We start from the raw sequence: 24,624 nt of genomic DNA, 5'->3' as shown, positions 1-24,624 counted from the left end.
CATACAGGGGAAAATAGCTAAGGGGTGGGTTGCTAATCGTCTCGCAAGCCAGATTTTTAGCATTTGTTAATAAATGTGGCCCAGAACGGAACACTTTCACAGAAATGGAGGATCACCAATCACAGACATGCAAAATGTTCAAAAATGTGTCTTCCTGAAGGAAAATGATGTACAGGAGCGTAAATATATTATGTAAAGGGCGAAGCTATGGATAGCATTCCCTCAGCAAGTGGCCCTTAGCAAGAGATTCTGGGGCTGACATCCTGTTGGAAATGGCTAACTTGAGAGAAAATGATGTAAAAATCCAAAGTAAATGTATAAATAGTTAAAATAAAAAAGGTTAGCTGCATGTAAGTTGAGAGCAAAAGTTTGCACCCCCTTGAGTTTATCTACAAACCAGAATTTAATGATAGTTTAATGTTCTGAAAGCACATTACAACATACAGCCTTAATGTTAGATTCAGGACTCAGGCTCTAGTTTAATTTATTTTAATGTGCCTCATTATCGCATCTAATGACTTAAAACAGTAAACACATTCATTTTGCTAAGTCTTATTTAACATATGAAGTCAAATTAAGAGTCAACAGAATCAGGAAATCCAGGTATCCAGTTGTTTATCGCCACCTGGTGAGATATTTCACAGCGCTGGAGAAGATTATAAAAGGATAATAATGCAAATAGGGATGCTATTTTTAACAACAACACAACATTAATACAAAGACACAGCCCAATTCTGGAAGAAAAACAGCGTACAGAGATATTCATAAAAAAGAAGAATAATAATAAAGCAGGATAAAAGAGGTAAAAAAAAAAAAAAGTTAAATGTGTAAGTGCACATTTATAACACAGTCAGCAGAGCTGTTAAATTCCCCCCATTATTTTTAGGAGAAAATAAGGAGGAGGATTTACAATTCATTCTGACAGACACTGTAGTCATTGGAGAGATTAACAGACTGGTGTAAATGATTACAGTAGTCTTACTTTACATGAAAAATGTAGGCGTTTTTTGCAATCGGACAAGGCATGCATTTCGTGTAGTATTTTGGAGATCATGTGAAGATGATAGTAAGCTGTTTTGTATGGAAAAAATGGAAATTATGGAACAATGTCGCTTGCAAAAATACTGGGTGAACTATATGTAGTAATATATGTAAAGTGATGGAATTTATTGACCCCTTAACCCCCAACTTTCATAGCTCACTCTCATAACCGGGTGTAAATTAAGCAAAATATTTTGTTTGATATTTTCTCTCTTGTTTCTTGTTTCTGACTGTTTACCGAAAAGGCAAACATTAAAAATGCACGGGTACACTGGGTACAATAGTGTACGTTACTGCAGCTAGCAAGCTGATTTGGCTAACAACACTCACATGTATATCCTATGTTCTGACATAAACACACACACTGATATCATACTGTTTGCTACTGTATGTCAGATGTCTCTCAACAAGAAGTCTGGAAATATCCAAAACAATCAACCCAACACAAAACAACCCAAATTACCCCAAGGCCCAGATCTCCACGTCCTCATAGCTAGTTATGTCCAGGCTCGTAGCTACACAATTTAGTTATTCAAACAACTTTCCTCCCATGATTAATTGACTTAAAGTGTCTTTTTTGGTGGGGGATCGTTAACCTGGATAGCACAAAACTGCCTACTCAGCAGCTGAGTAAATAATCCTCTCCATGTTTTCTCCAGCTAATGAAGCCTTAAACCCAAAGACCCTGACAAACATTAGCAAAGTAATGGAACATAATGGAGTGCATTTCTTTTCTGAACTCAGAGTAGTTTGACTTTCTGATGGAAGTACTCTAGCGACGGAGGCCAAATTGACTTTCGTGCAATCTCTCTCTTGCAAAAATTGCTGCAGGGCACCTCATGAAATTAACTTCTGTTTGCCTTTACTTTTTCCTTAATACTAAGACTAATATGAGTTAGGGATTGCTGAGCAAAGACCTGAATACTGAACTGATATTTAAAGCTCTATGACATTTAGTGATCTTTCTTATATGGACAATACAAAGACAAACATTTTACTGCAAATATTTGTCAGTTAGTGATTGTGTGCTGTTTACTAATTCACTCTTGAAGCACAAGACATGACATTTATCCAAATAACATAACAACACACCATTTAAAAAAAAAACATTTTTTCATTTGTTTTCTTATTGTTTCTACAGATTCGGGATGTGGTTCTCAGGGGAATCTGTTCGGTCGGAAAGGCGAGATCCACTCTCTGGCTTTTCCCAATGCATATCCTGCAAATCTGCACTGTTCCTGGAGCATCAACGTGCCTGAAGGTTTTCTGGTCAAACTGCACATCACTGATTTAGCCATCGTGGGTGAAGCAGGACAGTGCAGTCAGGACAAACTCACCGTCACTGACAGCCAGCAGTCACTGGGTAAGACCAGGCGTATCATTAGTGTGCACATTACACTATCTGGTCTAATCTTCATGTTCATTCACATTCATTTCGAGTATTCTTTCAGTGAAATAATTAGTCAGGGTGATTCGGTTGCTGTTCAGTGGAGAGCAACTCAAAGTTTGCACAGGTGTTAAATGCAGGTGTTCGATATTATTTTCCAAAATGTTTCATTCAAAATAAAATTATGTAGATTTAGGGTCATTTGAAAAAAAAAAAAAAACGTACATGGGGATGTAGAATTAGGGAGGTATTTAGGAAAAATATGGTTGAGACAGTCTGGATATATTCAATTTTAGGAGAGCTATGCCTTCATGATGCTAAAATTCAATCAAAGTGACTAAAAATAAAAGTTTTTATTTATTTATTTATTTATTTTTTAGCTAGAACATCTCTTCAGTCAGGCGGTTTAGCACGTTTGCCTCGCACCTCCAGGGTTGGGGTTTCAAATCCTGCCTCTGCCCTATGTTCCTCCTGTGCTCTGGGGGTTTCCTCAGCGCACTCAGGTTTCCTCCCCCAGTCCAAAGACATGCATTGTAGGCTGATTAGTGTTTTGGCTGGCACCCTGTCCAGGGTATCCCCTGGGATAGGCTCTAGGTTTCCCACGACCCTGTGTAGGATAAGCGGTCTGGAAAATGGATGGATCGCTTCAGTCATGCTAAAATGCATCACAGTGCTGTCCTAGAATTCTCAATTCTGATTGGTGAGAAAGTTTAGAAAGTCGATTAATTTCCTATAACTTTGACAGTAGTGCCAGATGCATGGCAAATCTCAAGTTTAAATCCAGTGTGCTGGCTTTAAAAATCATTATATTATTAGTCTGCTGTTATTTAATAAATCAAATCGTAGACTCATTGATATAGTGAAGTTTTCTGGGAGGAGGTGTTTATTACACATTTATGGAAGGAGTCTCTCCGGTGTCAGCATTTTTGTACCAGACACTCTTCAGGACAGAAGAGTTAGCATTTTCTAGTTTTTTGTTAACATGACACGCAACGTTTTTGTTTTGATGTTTTTTTTGGTTTGTTTGTTTTATTTACTTCAAGAGATAGTTCAAGAAAAATAAAAAGAGATAGTCCTCACTGCATAACTAAATGTCCAGGGGGTGGAGCTGGACCTGATCCAAAACGTCCTATCCAAGCCTACACCCTAATCCTAACCTACACAATGATGTACAGCACAAATTACTGTACTCCACACAAATTACTCTACTCCATTGGATTTTTGGTTTGACCCCACACAGACAGTAGGCGCTAGATCAGGTCCGACTCCACCCCATGGACTTTTATTAGTTCCGCACCGAGGGGTTCACTTCAGGATTGTGCTGTTACAGGAAAATAATCAACTTCATGGTGACTCAATTTTGTGTCTGGCCACATCACTCAACCCTGTTGTTGATCATTTCTTGCAATAGCAGCACGTTCCTTATTAAACAGTACTGATCACAGAGATAGTGATGACGTCCTATGGGTTTGGTGGCACGCACGGTTCAGCTTTTTTCTTTTTTTTTTTTATCCTTGCTTTGTATCTGTACGGATTTGTGTTAAAATCACACTCCTTTTCATACAACATGCGTTAATGAGTAACAAATTGCACTGAAGCTCCAAACACGACTCAGCTTGTGGCCAATTACAGAACAGCGACCAAACCAGGAGCAGTCATAAATATAAGTAGACTGTACATTCCTATGCTGGTAAAAATGCTATCCATGCTTCGTGGATGGAAAAAGTATTTTGAGTTTCTGATGTGTGAGACTCTAGTGCATTGCTGTTCCCTTTTTCCTGCTTTGTCCAGGAGCTGTAAAGTCATCTGACTGTAAAGTCCCTGGAGGAAGACAGAGGCAATGAGCTAGCTAGGTGTAAATTATTGCCCCTTATTGCTGAGCTACAGAAGGACAGAGAGCCTGTACGTGTTTTATCCACACACCTCTCTCAAGGACTTCTTCGCTAGATTCCGTCAGCTAAAATACACAGCAGGAAGAAACAGGAAGAGGCGGTGGTGGTGGTGGTGGTGGTGATGGGGGGGAGTATGACAGTATGACAGTATGACACAGAGTATGACAGTGAACAGAAATGCACTTCTTTTATAATTGGCATCAAACACATTTTGCGATGCAGAGCACAAGTTTCAGTTTCGACAGTTTACGTGAATAGAGTTTGAAAACGTCTTCCACGGCGTGGCAAGAAAATCACATATTGTACAAGCTTGTTTCGGCTCTACGGCTCACTGGCGGTGGCAGTTTGTCCTTGGAAGTGTGCGTGTGTGTGTGTGTGTGTGTGTCTATGTGTGTGTATAGGTTGCATCATGCTGTACTAAGCAAGCATCACAGGGACACACTCCTAAACAGAATACACTGTCATGCACGTAATTTGGCATGTGCTGTTATACAATTTACAGTCACGATTATTAAACAAGTCTCTTATCATGGTTTACAATATCATCAGGAGAGCTTATTGAAGTATTGCTACTGCTTTATTGTCCTGAATTACGACTGAGTAGCACTTTGTTTTACAGTGCAGCTATTAAATTGTCTTTATAAGGTACATACATACATTACATATTGGATTGTAAAGTACATAGTAACATGCAATAATTACTCAGCATTTTAATAGGTACAGCAATCGTGTAATACTTACTTCAGACTGAATACAGTAATGTGCTAGTTAATAATAATAATAATAATAATAATAATAATAATAATAATAATAATAATACATAGCATAATATTAGGAGGAACTATAACTCTTCTATTTTAACTAAATTAATATGAACTATAATGACATGTTTTTGATTTAAAATAAAATAAAAAAATACAATTAAAGAATAATGGATTATGGGAAACAGCATGTTTTAGGCATCTACTTAAACACTTAACCCCACCCTGTCCTTGATTATTTTCCTTTACCAGCATATAGTGTAGTGATTTATTCCTCTTATCCCACCTCTTATCCCACCTCTTCCCAAAGACTACACATTTTATATATTAAGAAGTGACACATCATACATCTTAATGCTGTCTAACAAGTTTCTCTTATCACTTCCATTATAGCAACCATAAATCGTTGTTCCCTCACCAGGTATTCTTTTTTCTCTCTCTTGCAATTTATAAGATTAATTGACAAAAATACAGCTTGTCGTGTAACCGAGAAACTGCAAAGGACAAACTTCTACGTCCTGAAGGTTACAAAGTACTGAAACCCCAAACGCCTTCTATAAATGTTCAATAATGTCAGCATTCATCATACATAAGTTATGTTATCTCATTTTTAAAAATGAATAAACGATAAGAATGAATATTTTATAGTTATAAATTTAAGCTCAAAGCTATAGGTCGCACGATTGTGAGTGCAATAGTTCTACAAATGAGAAATTAATATCAAGCAAGTGAGATTTCAGAGACAAAATGGCCAAATGTTCTATTTATTGTTGCTCCGCTAGTGGAAATACATCCCGAAGAAGCCACATTCCCTTTATAGCACGTCGTCTAGCTGGTTCCTTAGCTCACTTTGATTTGTACATTCCCATTAAGGGTGAAATTTTGTGTCACTTCGTCCTTTTCATCTTCATGTGATGAGCTTTCATATTTTAAGTCAAAAGATATGTTTCTGAAATGTATTGTTTGTTATGTCTGCTGATGATGTCACAAAAACCAGGAACTAGGAAGTGGAATTTTACATTTACATTCAAGGCATTTGGCAGACACACTTATCCAGAGCAACTGGCAAATATCTCTATTTTTCTTTTTTTTTATTGTTATTATTATTATTATTATTTTAAATATAACTGAGAAGTTAAGGGTTAAGGGCCTTGTTCAAGTGCCCAGCAGTGTCAGCTTGGCGGTTCTAGGATTCCAAAAAAAATGTGTAAATTGAATTTTCACTTAAATTCATGTCTTTAAAGTGCTGATGAGTGCATGCAGGTTCTGTCTAACTGATCTGTCTCTTTCGCTCTGTCTCAGGCACACACTGCGGCTTCATACTTCCTCCTGTGCTCGTCAGTGTCAGCAACGAGATTGCTGTGAATTTCCAGTCTGACAGCCGGCTAGCTGACCGTGGTTTCTCTGCCAGGTGGGAGGCTGTGTACGCAGAGGACATAGCTGGTAAAATACCTGCTTCACACCTACATCAACACACATCCACACAACACACACACATCCATCCACCTAATGCTGAGTCCCGCTGGGGCATCTGTTCATGGTCATACCATCAGCTGTGGATTTGGGTGTGTGTGAGTGTGTGTGTATCTGTGCATTGGTGGTGCCTGTGTGTCTAGGTCTGTATCCATGAACTGTATTGCCAGAGCCATATCTCCTTACCATTCTCGCCTGGTTTCCCTGGGTTGAGCCTGACCAGTACCTGGATGCAAGACCTCCTGGGGAAAACTAAGGTTGCTGCTGGAAGTGGTATTAGTGAGGCCAGTAGGTTGTGCTCACCCTGTGATCTGTGTGTAACCTAATGCCCCAGTATAGTGACTGGGACACTATACTGTATAAACAGCACTGTCTTTCAGATGAGACGTTAAAAAACCAAGGTCTTGAATCTCTGTGGTCATTAAAAATCCCAGGATACTTCTCGTAAAAGAATATGTGTATAGCCCCATTGGCCCTTCTCTATCATGGCCCCCTAATAATCCCCATCTCTGAATTGGCTACATCACTCTCTCCTCTCCACTAACACCTGGTGTGTGGTGGGCGTTCTGGTGCACTATGGCTGCCATTGCATCATCCAGGTGGATGCTACACACTAGTGGTGGTTGATAACCCCCCCCCCCCCCCCCCCCCTTCTGATATGGGGTACATATCAGAAGGCTGTGAACAGTTATTTACACCTATCGGCTGTGAGCAGGAAGCACTAGATTACTATCATTTGGCAGCACATTCATTGTGGCCTTAAGTACATTTCTGTAGCAGCTTCCCTGCTGAACGTTCTCACAGACAGAGCCGGAGAATGGAGATTACCTAGCCTCAATAAACAGATTGATTGAACATGCCTGCGTGGAGATTTCACTTTATAGTCTTTACTGCGGTTCTCACCTGGCACCGTGCCTTACAGCTACTGTGTCAAGGCTAATAAATACAGACTACCCGCGCCACCTAAACAGCAGCTTAGGAAGCTATATTTCACACTGAATATAAATATAGCTGGATTTAGCTGGACGTGTTTTTCTGCTCCAGCCTCAAAAGACCCTTTAAACTCCCCTCTGTCCAGCAGGGGGAGGGGTGGTGGGGGGGGTCCATATTTTGAGAGATCTAACACTGCACCAACATAGACTAGTGCTGCTGTTTTCACAGCGTGTTTTGATACTCTACAAAAATTCTCTCTGTAGTTTCCTTTTCAGTGGAAGAGAACAAAACTGTGTTTTGTAGCACTTCATTTTCACAATACAGAGCAGATTTAAACGCCTCATGTTTGAATAGTAACACTTGAGCCTTATTTAATAAGATTACCATAAGCACACCAAATAATAATAATAATAATAATAATAATAATAATAATAATAATAATAATAATAACTTTTATTTATGTAGCCCCTTTCTCATACCCAAGGTCAAATTTGGAAAAAGGCACCAACTAACTAACTCTCAGTCAGAAATGGACAGTTGTCATATATGATCATATATGAGTTATTGTTACTAGGCTATTGTTTTCTACTACTACTACTACTACTACTACTACTACTATTAAAAAAGAAAGAATCACAGAAAGAAGAAAAAAGAAAGAAAAACAGAAAGAAGGAATCACAGAAAGAATCACAGAAAGAATCACAGAAAGGAATAAAGAAAGAAACCCCAAAAGAAAGAAAGAAAGATAAAAGAAAAAATCAGGGAAAGAATAAACAGAAAGAAAGAAAGAAAGAAAGAAAGAAAGAAAGAAAGAATCACAGAATAAATCACAGAAAGAAAGAATCACAGAATAATTCACAGAAAGAAAGAAAAAAGAAAAATAGAAAGAAAGAATCGCAGAAAGAATCGCAGAAAGAAAGAAAGATAAAAAAACAGGGAAAGAATAAACAGAAGAAAGAAAAACAAGACAAACACCCAGGTAAATGAGACAAAACAAGACAAACACCCAGGTAAATGAGACAAAACAAGACAAACACACAGGTAAATGAGACAAAACAAGACAAACACACAGGTAAATGAAACAAAAACGTCTTGTCTTGTTTACCTGTGTGTACAGCTTGTTTTGTCTCATTTATCTGTGTGTATGTCTCCTTTTGTCTTTGTATATATCACATTTTGTCTTGTCTTCCTATGTATATGTCTCTTTTTGTCTTATTTACTTATGTATATGTCCTGTTTTGTCGCATTTACCTGTGCGTATATCTCATTTTGCTTGTTTGTGGTTTGTAAAGTCTTTTAAATTCCATAAGGCAATTGTAATTCATGACTCTGCAGCTCCTAGCTGTTCTTCATCGCTATATTTTCGTGTTTCTAGTTCCTAGAGCTGTACTTTCTGCTCTTTCCTTGAACTTAGCTTGACTGTTCATGATTTTTATGACCGTGTTCATCTGTCATCTCGCATCCTTGCTCTATATATCCACCTTGAATATTTGATATGTCTAAATAAAGAGATGATTACTTCCTCCCACCTCTGTCTCCTGTTCGGGATAGAAATATCAGCAGTCGTGGCAGCGGGTGCTGGTCTCATGCTATGATTATAGCCACTATTTTTTGTAGTTCTGTTCAGAAGGAATTTATGTACTGCATATTGGAGCTCTCTGTCCAACTACTCTATATGTGCTCAGTTTCACTAATATTACACTGTAATTTCACTCTTCATTCTACAGATAACTATAAGAAATAATGTAAGGATTAAGACTTTCTTCATTCCATTCTCTTAACATTTTAAAGATCAATTTTCACTCGTGAGGTTTGTCTCCTTGCAGTCATCTTCTTATTTCTTACACTGATATTGGTAACAGTGTAGGCTTGTTCCAGTGCTGTTGATGTGTTATCTGGGTTTCATTACACACTTCACACTTCACTCTCACACCATGTCAAATCTTTTGTGTTCCCCCCACTCAGAAATCCAAGGCTGTGGTGGTTTCTCTAGTGAGGACTCTGGAGTCATCAAGTCTGATAACTGGCCCATGAACTACGCCCCCAACAGAGAGTGTATGTGGAGGGTGCAGGTGCCTGAGGGCAAAACCATCACATTGACATTCACCCACTTTGACTTGGAGGCAGCGAGCATCTTGTTTAGCTCATGCCTTGACAACGTGGTCATTTATGATGGAGCACATGGCACCGCTAAGAAATATGGTAAGCATTGATTTCACTTCCTACTGCAGTAGTAGTAGTAATAATAATACTAATAATAATAGAATCAATTAATTTGCATGATTTGCACGTTTCATTTGCCGACTGGCTTTTACTTTCTGAGACAATTTTTAAAAATAATTTTTATGTTTTATATGATTTTTACAGTTACAAGGGGGGGGGGCTTTTTCTAGAAAAATTCCACAAAGATTAATTTGACTTTGAATATTGCTTTGTTAGAAGTATAAGGAAGAGGTTATTTTTAATCACAATTTTGAAAAAAATCACATTGCATGGTATGTTTGACCAATAAATGTAGCTGGTATTTTTGTGAAATTGACATTTTTTGAAAATAAGCTTACATTTAAAAGCCTTAAGACTTCAAAACCAGACAAAACAACAGGTAAATTAGACAAAATAATACACAGGCAAAGGTAAAAGAGACAAAGCAAGACATATACACAGGCAAATATCCTATGAAGGGCCACTTTTTACTAAGACTGAATTATTATAAACATTAGAGCAAGTATAAAAGGAACAGAAGGAACAAAAGAAGCGTGATAATTATTATATTTATAATTACTTATTTCTACATTGTGTAACTAAGGCGAAACCTTTACAGTGCGTATCTCTGTTTCAAATCCTCATCCGATAAAGTTTCTCATTGATGTGCATGTTCATACCATTACAGGTCCTTACTGTGGGGACAATCTCCCCCCAGTGATCAAGACGACAGGAAACGTGCTGGTGATGCGTTTCCATACTGACTTCTTCCAGGAGGAGAAAGGATTCAGAGCGTACTGGAGCACCGATCCCACACTTCCTGCTCCCACTGAAGCGCCTGTACCACCAAACCCATGGGACGACATCCCTATCGGTATGCCTGATACTGTTTCATTCACACTAATGCGTCTTACGCAGGAAATCTGACTGGTCAGAAGGTGTTGATTCATTTTCTATAACATTATATTTTTGACAGTAGCGCTGGCTGTAGTTCAAATCACAGGCTTATATTAATGTGTTCGTTTTAATATGAAATCGTTTCTATAGTAACCACTTGTATGGTGGTCTTTCTAAATAATGGTAATACTATTAGTAAACGATGTGCTTTTATTTAACAAAGAGAAACATAATTGTTGATAATAGCATAAAAGCATAGTTTTCTGTGACGAGATGTTTATTCAACATTTACGGAAGGAGTCTCCAGTTTTAATTTGAAGGTATTTGCATAAAAAGTGCGATTTACTCAGGAATGACACTTTTATACATATACATAGTTTTAAGAGGCCATGTGTAACATGAGAATGAGCTTATGAGTTGTTTCTTGCTGAGTTACAGGTTGTTGCATCATTTATGCGTGAACAAAAAGGTAAAGATAAAGAAGAGATGAGGCGTGTGTTTGGAGCATTATTATGTTAAAAAAAAAAGGCCATGTTTCCTATACATCCTGCATTATAGATGTAAATAACTTTGATTTAAAAATTAAAAAACAAAACAGTTTGCATTATTTAAACCCTTGAAGATATATGTTTAATCTATTCCTTTGTGTGAGTTTTAATTAAAAAAAAAAAATAATAAAAAAAATAAAAAACGTACTTATGTAAACAGCATTGTACTCATTAACATTTTATAAGTTCATTCACACGAGTGTACCAACTCAAGCTCATCTAAGGTCAAGACTCCCCTCAGCGAAACAACATCCAGTGTGGAAAAGGGCGTGTCCTCTGCGCAATGCTGAGTTTAGCCCTGCAGGGATTCAGCAGCTGTTTTGCATGGTCTCAGGTGGCCTTGTTGACTTAATGAGAGAGAGTGTGTGTGTGTGTGTGCGCGTGTGTGTGTGCGTGTTTATTATTTCTTCCTCATGTTCCCATAGATAGTGGTAGGATAGTTAGGGGTCGTTAGTGATTAGCACATTTACCTCACACCTCCGGGATTGTGGGTTCGATTCCCTTCGCCTTGTGTGCGTGGAGTTTTCATGTCCTCTCCATGTTTCTGCTTTTCTCTGTTTTGCCTGGTTTCCTCCCCCAGTCCGAAGACATGCGTTGTTGGCTGTTGGGCATTTCCAAATTGTCTGTAATGTGTGAATGTGTGTGTTGGGGTGAAGGTTAGGGTTTGTCGTAAGTGCATTCATAGAGTGTGTGTATGTGTGTGTGTGTGTGTGTGTGTGTGTGTGTGTGTGTGTGTTTGTGTGTGCATGTAGCCATATTTTTAACCCTTAATAGGTCAAAATGTGATAAGGATATATGTCAGTTTTGGCCTTTTGTCTAGTCACCATGAGGAAAACGGCATCTTTGGCAAATGCTTGAAAAATAATTTCAGAAAAAAATAGAACAATTTGCTTTGTTTTGTGTGTTTCAGCTCCAGAAACAGCTGCAGGACATTCTAAATGCAGGCTGCAATCCACACACAGTGCTGTAAAATACAATCCAGATAGTCTTTAGTGCTGTTAGTGCAGCGAAAAAGACTTAGTGATTTATCTGTGTTTCTATAATGATTTTTCTTTTTTCTTTTTCCCCCCATTTAGCAGTAGGCTATTTAGTATGCGAATGGACCTGAAGTTCAGTTTCAGGTTAAATCACTTAGAAAGAATGAAAGCTACCTTGAGAAAAGCTCTTTGTAAGAAAAAAGGATCCCAGATTCCCACCTCATTCTGTTTTAAGTGATTAAATAAACGTACAACATAAATGATCTGAGTTTGGCCAAAACCTTAGCAAATTGATCATCACTGTCTTAGAAGTGTGATTGTGTCACTCTTATGGAACAATATATATATATATATATATATATATATATATATATATATATATATATATATATATATAATCATAATAAGTGCCTTACCATTTATCACAATCTATAGCACAACGATGATGAATTCTGGAATCTGATTGGTCCGAACGTGTTGACTGATTATAATTTTCTATGCATTTATTCTAAGCGAATGTGTTGTTGTTGCTATAGTAACAGCTATTTCACAGGGAATTTTGCACACAATCTAAAGCTAATAATAAAAAGGGGGGTGGTGGGGGGTGTTGAACATTTAGGGAAGGAGTCTCCAGTGTCAGTGCTTAAGTTTTCCACCATGGGAAATCTTCAGGATGGAGGACTATGTGCTCTCTGTTTTTTCAGTAACAAGACCAGCTGCATTAAAAAAAAAAAAAAATCTTATCAATATCAACTAGTGAGGAATCAAATGTTTATAGTTGCTCTAAAATAAGTGAAAACAGGAACTAGCTTGCCTCGAGGACGTAATACCCACCACATTAAATAGTTAAAAAGTGTGATGTCATTCATTACCATATCAAAAATATAGATATTATAATATTATGATATATATATATATATATATATATATATATATATATATATATATATATATATATATATATATATATATATATATATATATATGTGTGTAGGAGAGAGAATAAAACAGCAGCCTCACATTACAATACAACTATTTTGCGATGCTTTACTAATATGACAACCTCCATCCTGGAACATCTGGACACTGCTCCACAGTGTTGTCTACCTGAGAATATTATATGAATAATAATATTATATCCACAATAACAATACTGTGCCTTTTATATCACAGTTCTCTCATGTAATCAATTATGATTATATGACAGTCTACTGAGGAAAAAGCAATCCTGAAATCTAATATTTACCCCCTGCGTTCTCCTCATCGCTCTCCTACAGACTGGCCGGAGACGTGCGGAAGGCCGAAGGTCCCCCCCATGGTGAACGCTCGCATAGTGAACGGCGAACAAGCCAAACCTCACTCCTGGCCCTGGCAAGTGTCCATGCAGGTACAGCCAAAAGTCTTCACACACAACCCCGCCCACATACACCTCACACTTCCTCTGCACATGCCTCAGAGACACTGTGATACCAAACACAAATACGCTGGAGTGACCTGTGTAGTGGAGTGATTATTTATCAGATTTAAGATACAACATAACATCAATGATGTGAGAAAACTTTGTAAGGGAGCAGATTTCCATTAAAGCAGAATGTTACTTACTGTTATTTCCTGGAAACTTTCCATCCAGATCGCTTAGATCTGGGGATCTTGGACTGCTTTCTGTCCCCAGGTCCAGATCAAAGCATATTCCGGACCTAGGCTCTGGAACAACCAGTATCCATTAGAGCAGTGTCAGCTCTTTCAGTTTTTAAATCCATCCTTAAAACTCATTTATTTTCACTGGCTTTAACTTGACATGAACCCCTTGTGTGTGTTTTATTCCTATTACTTTCTGTTTTGTTGTTGCTGTTGTTGTTTTTGTTTTGTTATGCTTGTGGCCTGTATCATGTTAATGTTTCCTTATTGGTTATGCTTGTTTTTGTACAGCACTTTGGTCAACTTGCGGTTGTTTGTAAATGTGCTTTATATATAAATGTGTTCGATTGACTTTACGGTTATTTGTAATTAAACAAAAATAGAAAATACAGATGATTTTTCTTAACTTCCAAATAAATTACTACCACTACTAACAACAACAACAACAACAACACGTTTTTAAGTCCAGAATATAGTGCTTGTTTAAACAGAAATTGTTTTATAGATAAATTACATCTGAGAATAACTAACAAGAAGGAACAAAATGGCTGATGTTTGTCAAGTTATTATTTTGTTTAAAGAGATTTAGACAAAAGTACCGCCCTTCAGAAGTTTCCCAGTGGACAAAAGAATAACAATTCACACCGATCATGCTGTTCAAAAGTTTACCCCCCCCCCCCCGACTCTTAATCTATCGTGTTGCCTTCTTGAGCATCAGTGAATGTTTGCACCTTTTGTAATAGTCGTGTATGAGTCCCTCAGTCGTCCTCAGTGTGAAAAGATGGATCTGAACATCATATACCGACTGTTGGAAAGGGGTCAAAGATGCAGAAGATGCTGGAAAAGCAAAGAATGTGGAGGATTCTTCTGGAGTATTTTTCTGAAGAACAGTGGGCAGTTTAACTGCTCAGGACAAACAAGGGACTCATGAACAACTCTCACAAAACATAAACACAGTCGATGATCATGCAGGTAACGACACACGGTATTAATAATCGAGCGTGTGTAAACTTTTGAACTGGTTCATTTGTGTAAATTCAGTTATTATTGTGACTTGTGGATTATATGTAAACATCTGTTATGTGAAATAGTTTATTCAGGGCAGAAATAAATAAACAACAACATGCCATTTTTATGATCCCTCTTATTTTTATTATTTCTTAAATTCTTAATATTTTGTCGGTCGATTTTATGATCGTAATTCTACATAAGATATACTGGGTAACTATGAATTATGCACACACTGATATATCAGTGAGACAGCATTGAACAAAAGAGCACTTGAGGCAGCATGTCTGTTAAAAAAAAAAAAATCTAAAATGATATTTTAAGATCCGTCTTATCACCCCGGTTAAAATGAATAATTAGCCATGAGTCATCATCACATCAAATAACTAATTCTCAAGAGCATGTGTAGTAGTTAAGTCGCCCCACCGGAGTAAGATATTCATTATTATTACATTCTCTATTCTCCATCAGGCTTCAGTCTCTAACTTATCTCACTCCAGTGCTGTGAGAAATTATCAATAATATATTCACCATAAATAATCATGCATGTGAACCATTCACTTCTAATAGCATCCCGTAGCTGCTGTTAGTTTAAAAAGGCAGCTGTGCTAATACAACCTTTTATATATTATATATTATATCTGAATAATGCGATGTGTCTGTTTGTTTAAAGGTTTGGCCTGAATCCTTTCCCACGCCTGCCTTTTTCCACACATGTGGTGGCACTCTCATCCATAAGAATTGGGTTTTGACTGCCGCACACTGCTTCATCAGGTATCGCTAATAAATAAAATTTTGCCCGTTAGCCATCCGGTAGCCATTTTCAGTGTACAGCGTTGAACCTTACAGCCTCCAGTTCACCTTAGACCAATTCAAACAGAAGTGTTTATGTGATGCTAAAAGCAGTAATAGCATGTGCAAGCAAGATAGCTAATGGTGCAAAAAACTGAAAAGTTGACAGTGTACAAAAGTTGCTTGCTTGTCCGTGTGTTAACCTAGCTCACTGTGAACAGAGTGGAGCGGTAGTGTCGCTAGTATGGCTGTTAATCACACATTTTCATAACTACATTTACCAGTAGTGATGTGGTAGTACTTTAAATGATGTAGCTAGCAGTTAGCTAAAGTATTTTGGTCTGATTGGTCAAAAAGTGTTGATTCATTTTCTATAACAGCAGATCTAACGGTAGTGCTGGCTGTATTTTAATTCAGAAACTTTTAGCGTTATACTAATATACCAATGTTTCTATAGTAACAGCTAATACACAGGAACTATGGCGCTATGGAATCTATGGAAGTCTAATGATAAGCAAGCATATTTTTCAATATATTGTTATTTTGCAAAGAGGAATATATGGAATATATGGCTGATATGGAGACGTTTTCTGTGTGGAGATTTAACATTTACGGAAGCACGTTAGCCTCACACCTCCAGGGTGGGGGGTTTGATTCCTGCCACTGCCCTGTGTGTGCGGAGTTTGCATGTTCTCCATGTGCTGCGGGGGGTTTCCTCCGGGTACTCCGGTTTCCTCCCTGAGTCCAAAGACATGCGTGGTTGACATCTCCAAATTGTCCATAGTATATGAATGGGTGTGTGAATATGTTTGTGTGTGTGTGTCCTGCGATGGATTGGCACCCTGTCCAGGGTGTACCCCACCTTGTGCCCCAGGCTCCCTGGGATAGGCTCCATAGATCCCCGTGACCAAGTAGGATAAGCAGTATAGAAAATGGATAGATGGATGGAAGACAGTGCAACTATATGTGTGTACATGCATGCAAGAGTGTGTATATGACAATGCATATCTCTCTCCAGGTACGCAGATGAGATGCAGAGATGGCAGATGTGCTTGGGCAAACACAACCTGACCCAGTCAGAGCCAGGCGAGCAGTGCTACAGCGTTCTAGGCATTTATCGCCACGAGAGCTTCAAGTATCCCACAGTGCCCAGTGTGGAGTTTGACATCGCCCTGGTGCGCCTGGACGGAGAGGTCACCCCTAGCGAGCACATCGACTTCGCCTGCATGCCCTCAGTCAAGGAGATGCTTCCAGGAGGAAAGAAATGCTACGCTACAGGCTGGGGAGATGAAACAGGTTTATGCTGGATTTATGCTAATGCTAACACAGTGTGACTGCAAATGAAGGACTGGACTCAGCACAAATCTGAATTGAATTGATATTTATTCATATGTCATCATATGATCATAGAGCAGAGTGTTTCCTTTCTCTAGCTGGCCCGTGTATATGATTTCTGAAAGGACTGCAGTGCCATCCGCTGGTTATCAAGTGTTAATGCATTTGAGCTGATAAATCTTTACATAGCTGATTGCATCATTTTCAGAGTGAGGTAAAGTCACACAGCTGACATACCGTTCCTTCTGTGGGCTGTAGAATAGATGTCTGTCTATGGACATAATGTATAGTCACAAAAAATGCAGGGACTTGTTACTGTCTTGGTTGTTTCTGTGATTGATGCTCTCTTTACCTGGTCACTGATTTTTACTTTAACATTTAGAGAAGGCCTTTCAGGAACAAAACCATTCACCTAATTATTTGACTTCTGATGTGATTTATTATTTGACACCAGAACTAATCATAGCAATGGGCGTGAATACCTTTGCAATCACAGCTTTTACAAAGTTTATTTGAAATTGACAAATTGAAATTTCGAATGGATTTTTTTCACCGCACTTCTATATCATGGATTAGTTTGTGTAGATTCAAGACATAATCCTGATCAGGTCAATTTCAGTTCCAGATACTGCATACTACAAAATGTGGAAAGGTTCAAGGGGGGTGAATACTTATGCAAGACACTGTATAATTAAATTCATAAGATTTGTGGCACTCAAGACTTGTTAGAAATAGCTTTGTTTTAGTGTCTACAATAGCAGCCACTTAGCAACAACCTAACAACATCTTAGCAACCACCCGCAATACCATAGCAACCACTTAGCAACACCTTAGCACAACGTTAGACGGTTGCTCGGGTATTCCAGCTGATTGCTAGGGTGTTGCTAAGTGGTCGCCATTGTATTCCAGGTAGCTGCCTGGTGGTTGTTAAGTAAATTGTAGTTCAAGGACATAACACTAAAAAATGTGGAAAAGTTCAGAGGTGAATCAAAAGATGTTTATTGTTAAATATTTAGGAAATTTAAAAAAAAAAATGTTAGAAATGGCACTCTACCGACAACCTCAACTACCACAGCAAGTGCCAAGCAATACCCTAGCAACTACCTAGCAACACCATAGTAACCACCTGGAATACCAGAGCAAACACTTAGCAAAATCCTGGCAAAACATTGTTGTTATGGTATTCCAGCAGATTGCTAAGATGTTGCTCAGTGGTTACTATGATATTCCAGGTGACTGCTAGATGGTTGCTAGGTGGTTGTTATGGTGTTCCAACTGGTTGCTGGTTATAAGTGAGTCAAATGTTTATTATTAAAAATGTTAGAAATGGCTTTATTTTAGCAACACTCTAGCAACAACCACCAAGCAATAACATAGCAACCACCTAGCAACACCATCCTAACCACCTGGAATACCAGAGCAACCACTCAACAACACCCCGGCAAAATGTTGTTGCTATGGTATTCCAGGTGGTTGATAGGTGGTTGTTAAGTGGTTGTTATGTTATTGAAATTGGTTATTAGTGAGAAGTGATTCAAAGATTCTTATTATTAAATGTTTAGTCAAATAAGAAATGTTAAAAACTGTTTTATTTTAGCAACACTCTAGCATCAACCTCAACTACCACAGCAACCACCAAGCAACACCCTGTCAACCACCTAGCAGCACCATAGCAACCACCTGGAATTCTAAAGCAACCACTTAGCAACACCTTGGCAAGTTAGGCAGTTATATTATTCCAACCGGTTGCTAGCTATAAGTGATTCAAATGATGTTTATTATTAAATGTTTAGGAAATTGAGGTATGGTTATTATTAAATGTGTGTAAACTGTATAACATTCCATTTATATTTTACAATTCATACTGTCTAAAACACATTTGTTTTCCCCTCAGGCAACTCAATGGCTCCTAAAGTGGCAGAGTCTCTGAACCAGGTCGCTCTTCCTGTGGTTCCCTTTGATACGTGCAAACGCATGGACTACTGGTGGTTCCAGGTCAAACCGTCGATGATCTGCTGTGGATACACTCTCCCCGATGAGCTGAAGTCTGTGTGTCAGGTGTGTATCCACACTGGAGTCTGCAGGACATGCAGCAGAAAATGGCAATCCAACATTTTACCTTTTCATTCCCTTTAATACACTAAGTTAGAAAACATTACTTATATAAAAATTCAATATAACGTTTATCAGCGCTACTTCTAAAACACAAAATACTGGATGGCAATTACATTAGGAAAAATATCAGACTAGTGTTCCACCAGCATTAACTGTTAATAACTAGTCACTTTTACAGTAAATCCTAAAGTCCGTGAGTGCTTTATTACAAGCAGATGCACAAATTTGAACCCTGTAGGTAAAAAGTGCAATATACTGTATGTTGTATGCTACATGTACTTTAGAGTAATCAAGATTAAGGCATTTTCCAATTTGATCTAGATTATTTCCAATAAAAGAGCACAAGTTACAAACATTTCTCAGTTCACTTACATATTCTCTCTTACAAAAAACAAGCAAACACCAAAACAACCTAAATACAAGGTATTCATTGTTAAAAGCTATTTACTTCTTTAAATAAATGTACATGTTTGAAGGCAATGACCCTTCAGTACAATGGTACTGATTCGTACAAATGCACTGTATGTAGTACAATATTTTCATTCCGATTGATTTTACAGCCTCTTGCTTAAAGACTCTTGTTTAACTATATACACTGAGAACATGACAAAAGGTTTGCTGTGCGTCTGTATAGAAAGAGAAAGTCAATTTAAAATAATAATAATAATAATAATAATAATAATAATAATAAGTACTATATATATATATATATATATATATATATATATATATATATATATATATATATATATGTGAGATAGCTCACAATACAATCTAGCAGTACAAATGTAATGATAAAATGTATCATTACATACAATTATATCTATATACAATACAATTATATTTAACAATAAAATAGAATGCACAGTATAAAATAAAAGATGAAGTGAAAATATAAGTAAATATGAAAATAAATATACATAAAATATAAAAAAACCTATGAAATATATTATATATATATATATATATATATATATATATATATATATATATATATATATAATAAAAAGATAAGAATAAAAGAAATAAAAGAATTTCACAATAAAAGAAATAATAAATAAAATGCTGTGAGTAAGTGCTTTAAATTAAACAATAACTAAAATGTTAAATGCTTTTTAAAAGTGTGTATGGTGTGGAATATTTTTTTTAAATAAAGGACAGTTTTTTTTGTTTTGTTTTGTTTTGTTTTTATTTATTTTTATATTTTTTTTACAAAGGGTAATCTAGAAATACTGCATTTTCATTTTCTGATTTCTGAATTACTGGAAAGTGGAAATGAAATCCCATCTGGATTTTTAAACCTTGGTAATAACGTTCTGTTTAGTTTTTTTTTTTTCTTTTTCCAAAATTGAGTTCTAGATATGACATTAACTAATCATGCAACTGAACATACTGTTTGTGAAAAATCTACAAAATATAAAGTTTTGACTATATTTGATGATAAAAACTGACTCAGTATCAAAACCACAGGACTGTCAGCGAGAACCTAGGTGGCGATTTGCCAAATCGAAATATCGTGCTGACGTGACGATCACTTGTGTGTTCATCCTTGTTGAATTAACACTTACAGTGCACACTGGGGATTAGTGATGCTACACACTGTACACCAGAGACCAGACACATACTGAAGGTGATTATTAAATGTATTGTATAATCTGATTATCTGTAATTCACAGGGAGACTCAGGTGGTCCCCTGGTGTGTCAGGACAACCCCTCGGCCCCCTGGGAAATCCACGGTATCACCAGCTTCGGGCCGGTTGGCTGCATCATGAACAAAAAGCCCAGTGTGTTCACTCGCTCGTCTGCCTACACGTCCTGGATCGAGAACATTATACGCAAGGATATCTACCACCTCACCTGTATGTTAGGATTGCAGACTGATACTAATGATATATTCTCTACACTTTAGAGCAAATTTCATACAAACGAGCTTGCTGAAAAGAACAATAGAAATCATCACAGAAATTCAAATGGTTTCCACTACAAATACCATTACAAAACATCAGCTAACCATTAAAACCTTTACCATTATTGGTCCTTAATGGTATCCACGAGATACAACATCCCTGCAATAGAAGGCAATAAATTACCAGTAGAGACCCACAGGGACCCTTACATCCATCCATCCATCCATCTTCAACCGCTTACTCCTTTTCAGGGTCGCGGGGGAACCTGGAGCCTATCCCAGGAAGCATCGGGCACAAGGCAGGGGGACCCTTACAGTTTCCATTAAATACCAAATACAATTCCCATTATAACCATTAAGACCATTACAAATTCTATGAGGGTTTCTATTGTTGTTGTTTTTCAGCAGGGGACCCACTCTCATGTGTTGTACAGTCTTGCTAAGTGCTCTTGAATTCATATGATAGTAATTTAACAACACATCCGAATGAAAACTGTATTATTAAACTTTTTAAATAATATTATAATATTATTGTTGAATAAAAACATCTCCACGGTGTCTTTTTTTTATCCATATAAAATATTTAGCTAGCTAAATTGGGAGCCATTAGCTAGCTTGGGCTCTGTGTCCATAATTCTTGGTTGCCTAGCAAGTGTTCTCATGACTTTAAGTGTGTCATGTGTTCATATGTCAAAGGTACAGGTTGGAATGCCCATTATCGGGGCATTTCCCCCATCTTCAGTCCAACAACAAACTAGTACATGAACATGTGATTTGTAATAGAATGACTGTCAGAGCTGCCGTTATAGCAAACTAATCACCACCTTCTGACCAACCAGAATCACAAATTCAACAATACTGTGGTTTAAATAAAGTTTTTTTCTGTTGCGTTATACTGTAGTTTCTCCCTTTAATTACCCGGTTTCTCTCTTTCTTATTGCTCTTGTTTTACAGCTTCTGGTTGTGGTGGGCTGATGGACCAGACTGGCACTGCAGGTGTGTTGGCCTCAATGAATCACCCTGAGACTTATGAGAACGGTGCCCAGTGCCGCTGGAACATCCGTGTACCCTCAGGCAAACGCGTGCACCTTCACTTCGAATCGTTCTCACTAGAGGAGAGCCAGATGTGCATCAGCGACAGCGTCTCCATCTCGGACCACCTCAGCCCTCTGGGTATGTGGGGCGTCGGAGAACTCCGAATGTTCATTTATTATATATGCGTCAACGAGATTTCTGTAAGGAAATTTTAGATATAAGATATAAGAGGCAAAAAATGATGTAAACAGCTATATGTTCAATTACATAAGTTACAGTACTACTGCAAATATACAGCCAACATTCATAACTATATATTGTGTTTCATTACAAATCTTAAATGTATTTATATGGTGCCATTTTGCTTATAAATTATGACAAGGTAGGTTTAAATAAGATTAAACACTGAATACACTGAATTCGCAATGTAAAATCCATATACAAAAATGTATCTACAAATAAATGTTTATATATATATATATATATATATATATATATATATATATATATATATATATATATATATATATATATATAAAAGATAAAAAAGTCACAACATAATTGAAAATGAATAAAAAAAATATGAATTCATACAGCAGGTTCTTAATACAGCACTGCTGAGATGATTGTTAGTTTTTTAAAAATGATAATTAATGATTTATTTTCTAATTTAAAAAAACATTTTTAACTAATATTAACTTGTGAAGGGGGCATGGTGGCTTAGTTGTTAGCACGTTAAGCTCGCACCTTGGGGGTTTGATCCACTCCCTGTGTGTGTGGAGTGTGCATGTTCTTCTCGTGCTTCGGGGGTTTCCTCAGTGTACTCCGGTTTTCTCCCCCAGTCCAAAGACATGCGTTGTAGGCTGACTGGCATCTAAAATTATCTGTAGTGTGTGATTGGGCCCTGCAATGGGTTGGCACTCCGTCCAGGGTGTCCCCCGCCTTGTGCCCCGAGTCCCCTGGGACAGGCCCCAGGCCCCCCACGACACCCTTTGTAGGATAAATGGGACAGAAAATGGATGGATGGATTAACTTGTATATATTATGCTATTAATTTTATGGCCACACTTTAAATAAATACCATCACTATATACAATCAAAAAGTACAATTAAATGTGCATTAAATATCACTTAAAGTACCTTTAAATGCCACAATGGAGCTACTCATAAAACTGTCAATGTGCACTTGCTTTGTTTTCTCCTTCAGGAACACACTGCAGTGCATATCCTCCAGCAGACGTGGTTTCTGCTGGTGATGCGCTGACCGTCCTTTTCTCCTCCAATGCCAGAGTGGTTGACACGGGCTTCAGCGCCACATGGAAAGCCGTGAACCCGACTGATATCAACAGTAAGTCACACACACGCTGAACACGTTAACGTAATCCATGTATACAAGACAAACATATACAACATTAGTTCTGCCTTATCCTCTGTCTCCGTATCTGTGTGGATATAGTTGGCTGTGGTGGAGAGTTCACCGGCCAGCAGGGGGAGCTAGTCTCACCAAACTGGCCCAATAACTATCCGAAGCAAACTGTCTGCACATGGAGCATCTCCAGTCCGTCAGCCAAGAGCCTACACATCATTTTCACACACTTTGAGCTGCAAGCAGTTAATGTCCTGGGCAAGTGTATGGACTTCGTGGAGGTGTTTGATTCAGCTGGGAAGTCGCAAGGTTAGAGCAGAAGCATGATCGTGAATATCAAAAGAACAAAATTCCCTCAGACAGGAAGTTCAGAAAGCATAGTTATTTTTCCGTGTCCATCTTTCTGTTTATATTTCCACAGCAGAAACCTGTCACACTAGCTAGAAAATGACTTTTTAACTCACAATGTTATAGCAATGTTATATCACCATCTGCTGGTCAAAACCTGATTTAAAGTCCTTTAATCCTTGTTTTGGGAATGCTTCCCTGCCTAGGTCAGTTCTGTGGATTTGCACTACCCAAGCTGGCCGTCGCTGGAGACAAAGCCACTGTGCGCTTCCTCACCAATGACGCACGCCAAGAAAAGGGTTTCCGTGGTTACTGGACCACTGATCCGAGTGTGTTTCCCACCCTGCCACCACTGCCACCCAACCCGTGGGATGACGTGAAGATTGGTGAGTAGTAACTTTTAGATAGTTTCGTCCATTTATTTTCAATAACAACAGCTCTCATTTACTGAAGGAGTCTCCAGTGTCAGCACTTTGTAACAGTCAGAGGTAAAGCGCATGGGAAAGTCATCAGGACAAATGACTTCACGCTTTGGGGTTTCTTGGTAACACAACAAGCTGCAGGTTTTTTGTCTTATTAACCTCAAGAGAGAGAGAGACTATAATGTTTATAGTGACTAACATTTATATATATAGTACAGCATATGGCTGTTAAAATCCACTATAACGGCTGTGAAAACAGGAATTAACGTGTATTGAGGATGTGGCACACCATTAAATTTAACTGTAAATGGATAATAAGTGCATTATGGTGTTTTTAAATGAATAAAAACTTGTTAGCATTGCTGTGGAATAAAAGATTTAGTAAGAGTTTATTTAGGAATATATTGTTTAACATATATTGTTAAACAATTTCCTGGTATTGGAATTTGCTCAGGTTTAGTTGAAGACCATGCAATTTTATTTGAGCATAGCTCAAGTCTGAATGTGCAGTGTCTCGCAAGGTTGTCTTGAGTCCAGATGTCAAAAA

General features: G+C 37.7%; 1 protein-coding gene across 1 annotated transcript in view; it reads left to right on the top strand.

The window, feature by feature from the left end:
• zgc:154142 (CUB and Tryp_SPc domain-containing protein) overlaps positions 1-24,624 on the top strand; it is a 51,219-nt gene that overhangs the window by 22,612 nt on the left and 3,983 nt on the right. The window contains exons 8-20 of the mRNA XM_017463053.3: positions 2,183-2,404; positions 6,384-6,524; positions 9,453-9,689; positions 10,378-10,563; positions 13,389-13,498; positions 15,431-15,531; positions 16,568-16,845; positions 18,779-18,942; positions 20,676-20,859; positions 21,861-22,079; positions 23,149-23,289; positions 23,398-23,616; positions 23,862-24,041. Of these exons, the coding sequence (XP_017318542.1) occupies positions 2,183-2,404; positions 6,384-6,524; positions 9,453-9,689; positions 10,378-10,563; positions 13,389-13,498; positions 15,431-15,531; positions 16,568-16,845; positions 18,779-18,942; positions 20,676-20,859; positions 21,861-22,079; positions 23,149-23,289; positions 23,398-23,616; positions 23,862-24,041 (2,382 nt within the window). The remainder of the gene's footprint in view (positions 1-2,182; positions 2,405-6,383; positions 6,525-9,452; positions 9,690-10,377; positions 10,564-13,388; positions 13,499-15,430; positions 15,532-16,567; positions 16,846-18,778; positions 18,943-20,675; positions 20,860-21,860; positions 22,080-23,148; positions 23,290-23,397; positions 23,617-23,861; positions 24,042-24,624) is intronic.

The sequence above is a fragment of the Ictalurus punctatus genome, chromosome 3 (genome assembly GCF_001660625.3).
Source record: "Ictalurus punctatus breed USDA103 chromosome 3, Coco_2.0, whole genome shotgun sequence".
In the NCBI taxonomy this organism is placed as follows: domain Eukaryota; kingdom Metazoa; phylum Chordata; class Actinopteri; order Siluriformes; family Ictaluridae; genus Ictalurus; species Ictalurus punctatus.
Note: the sequence above shows the minus strand (reverse complement) of the source record. Positions and strands in the feature narration are given on the sequence as shown.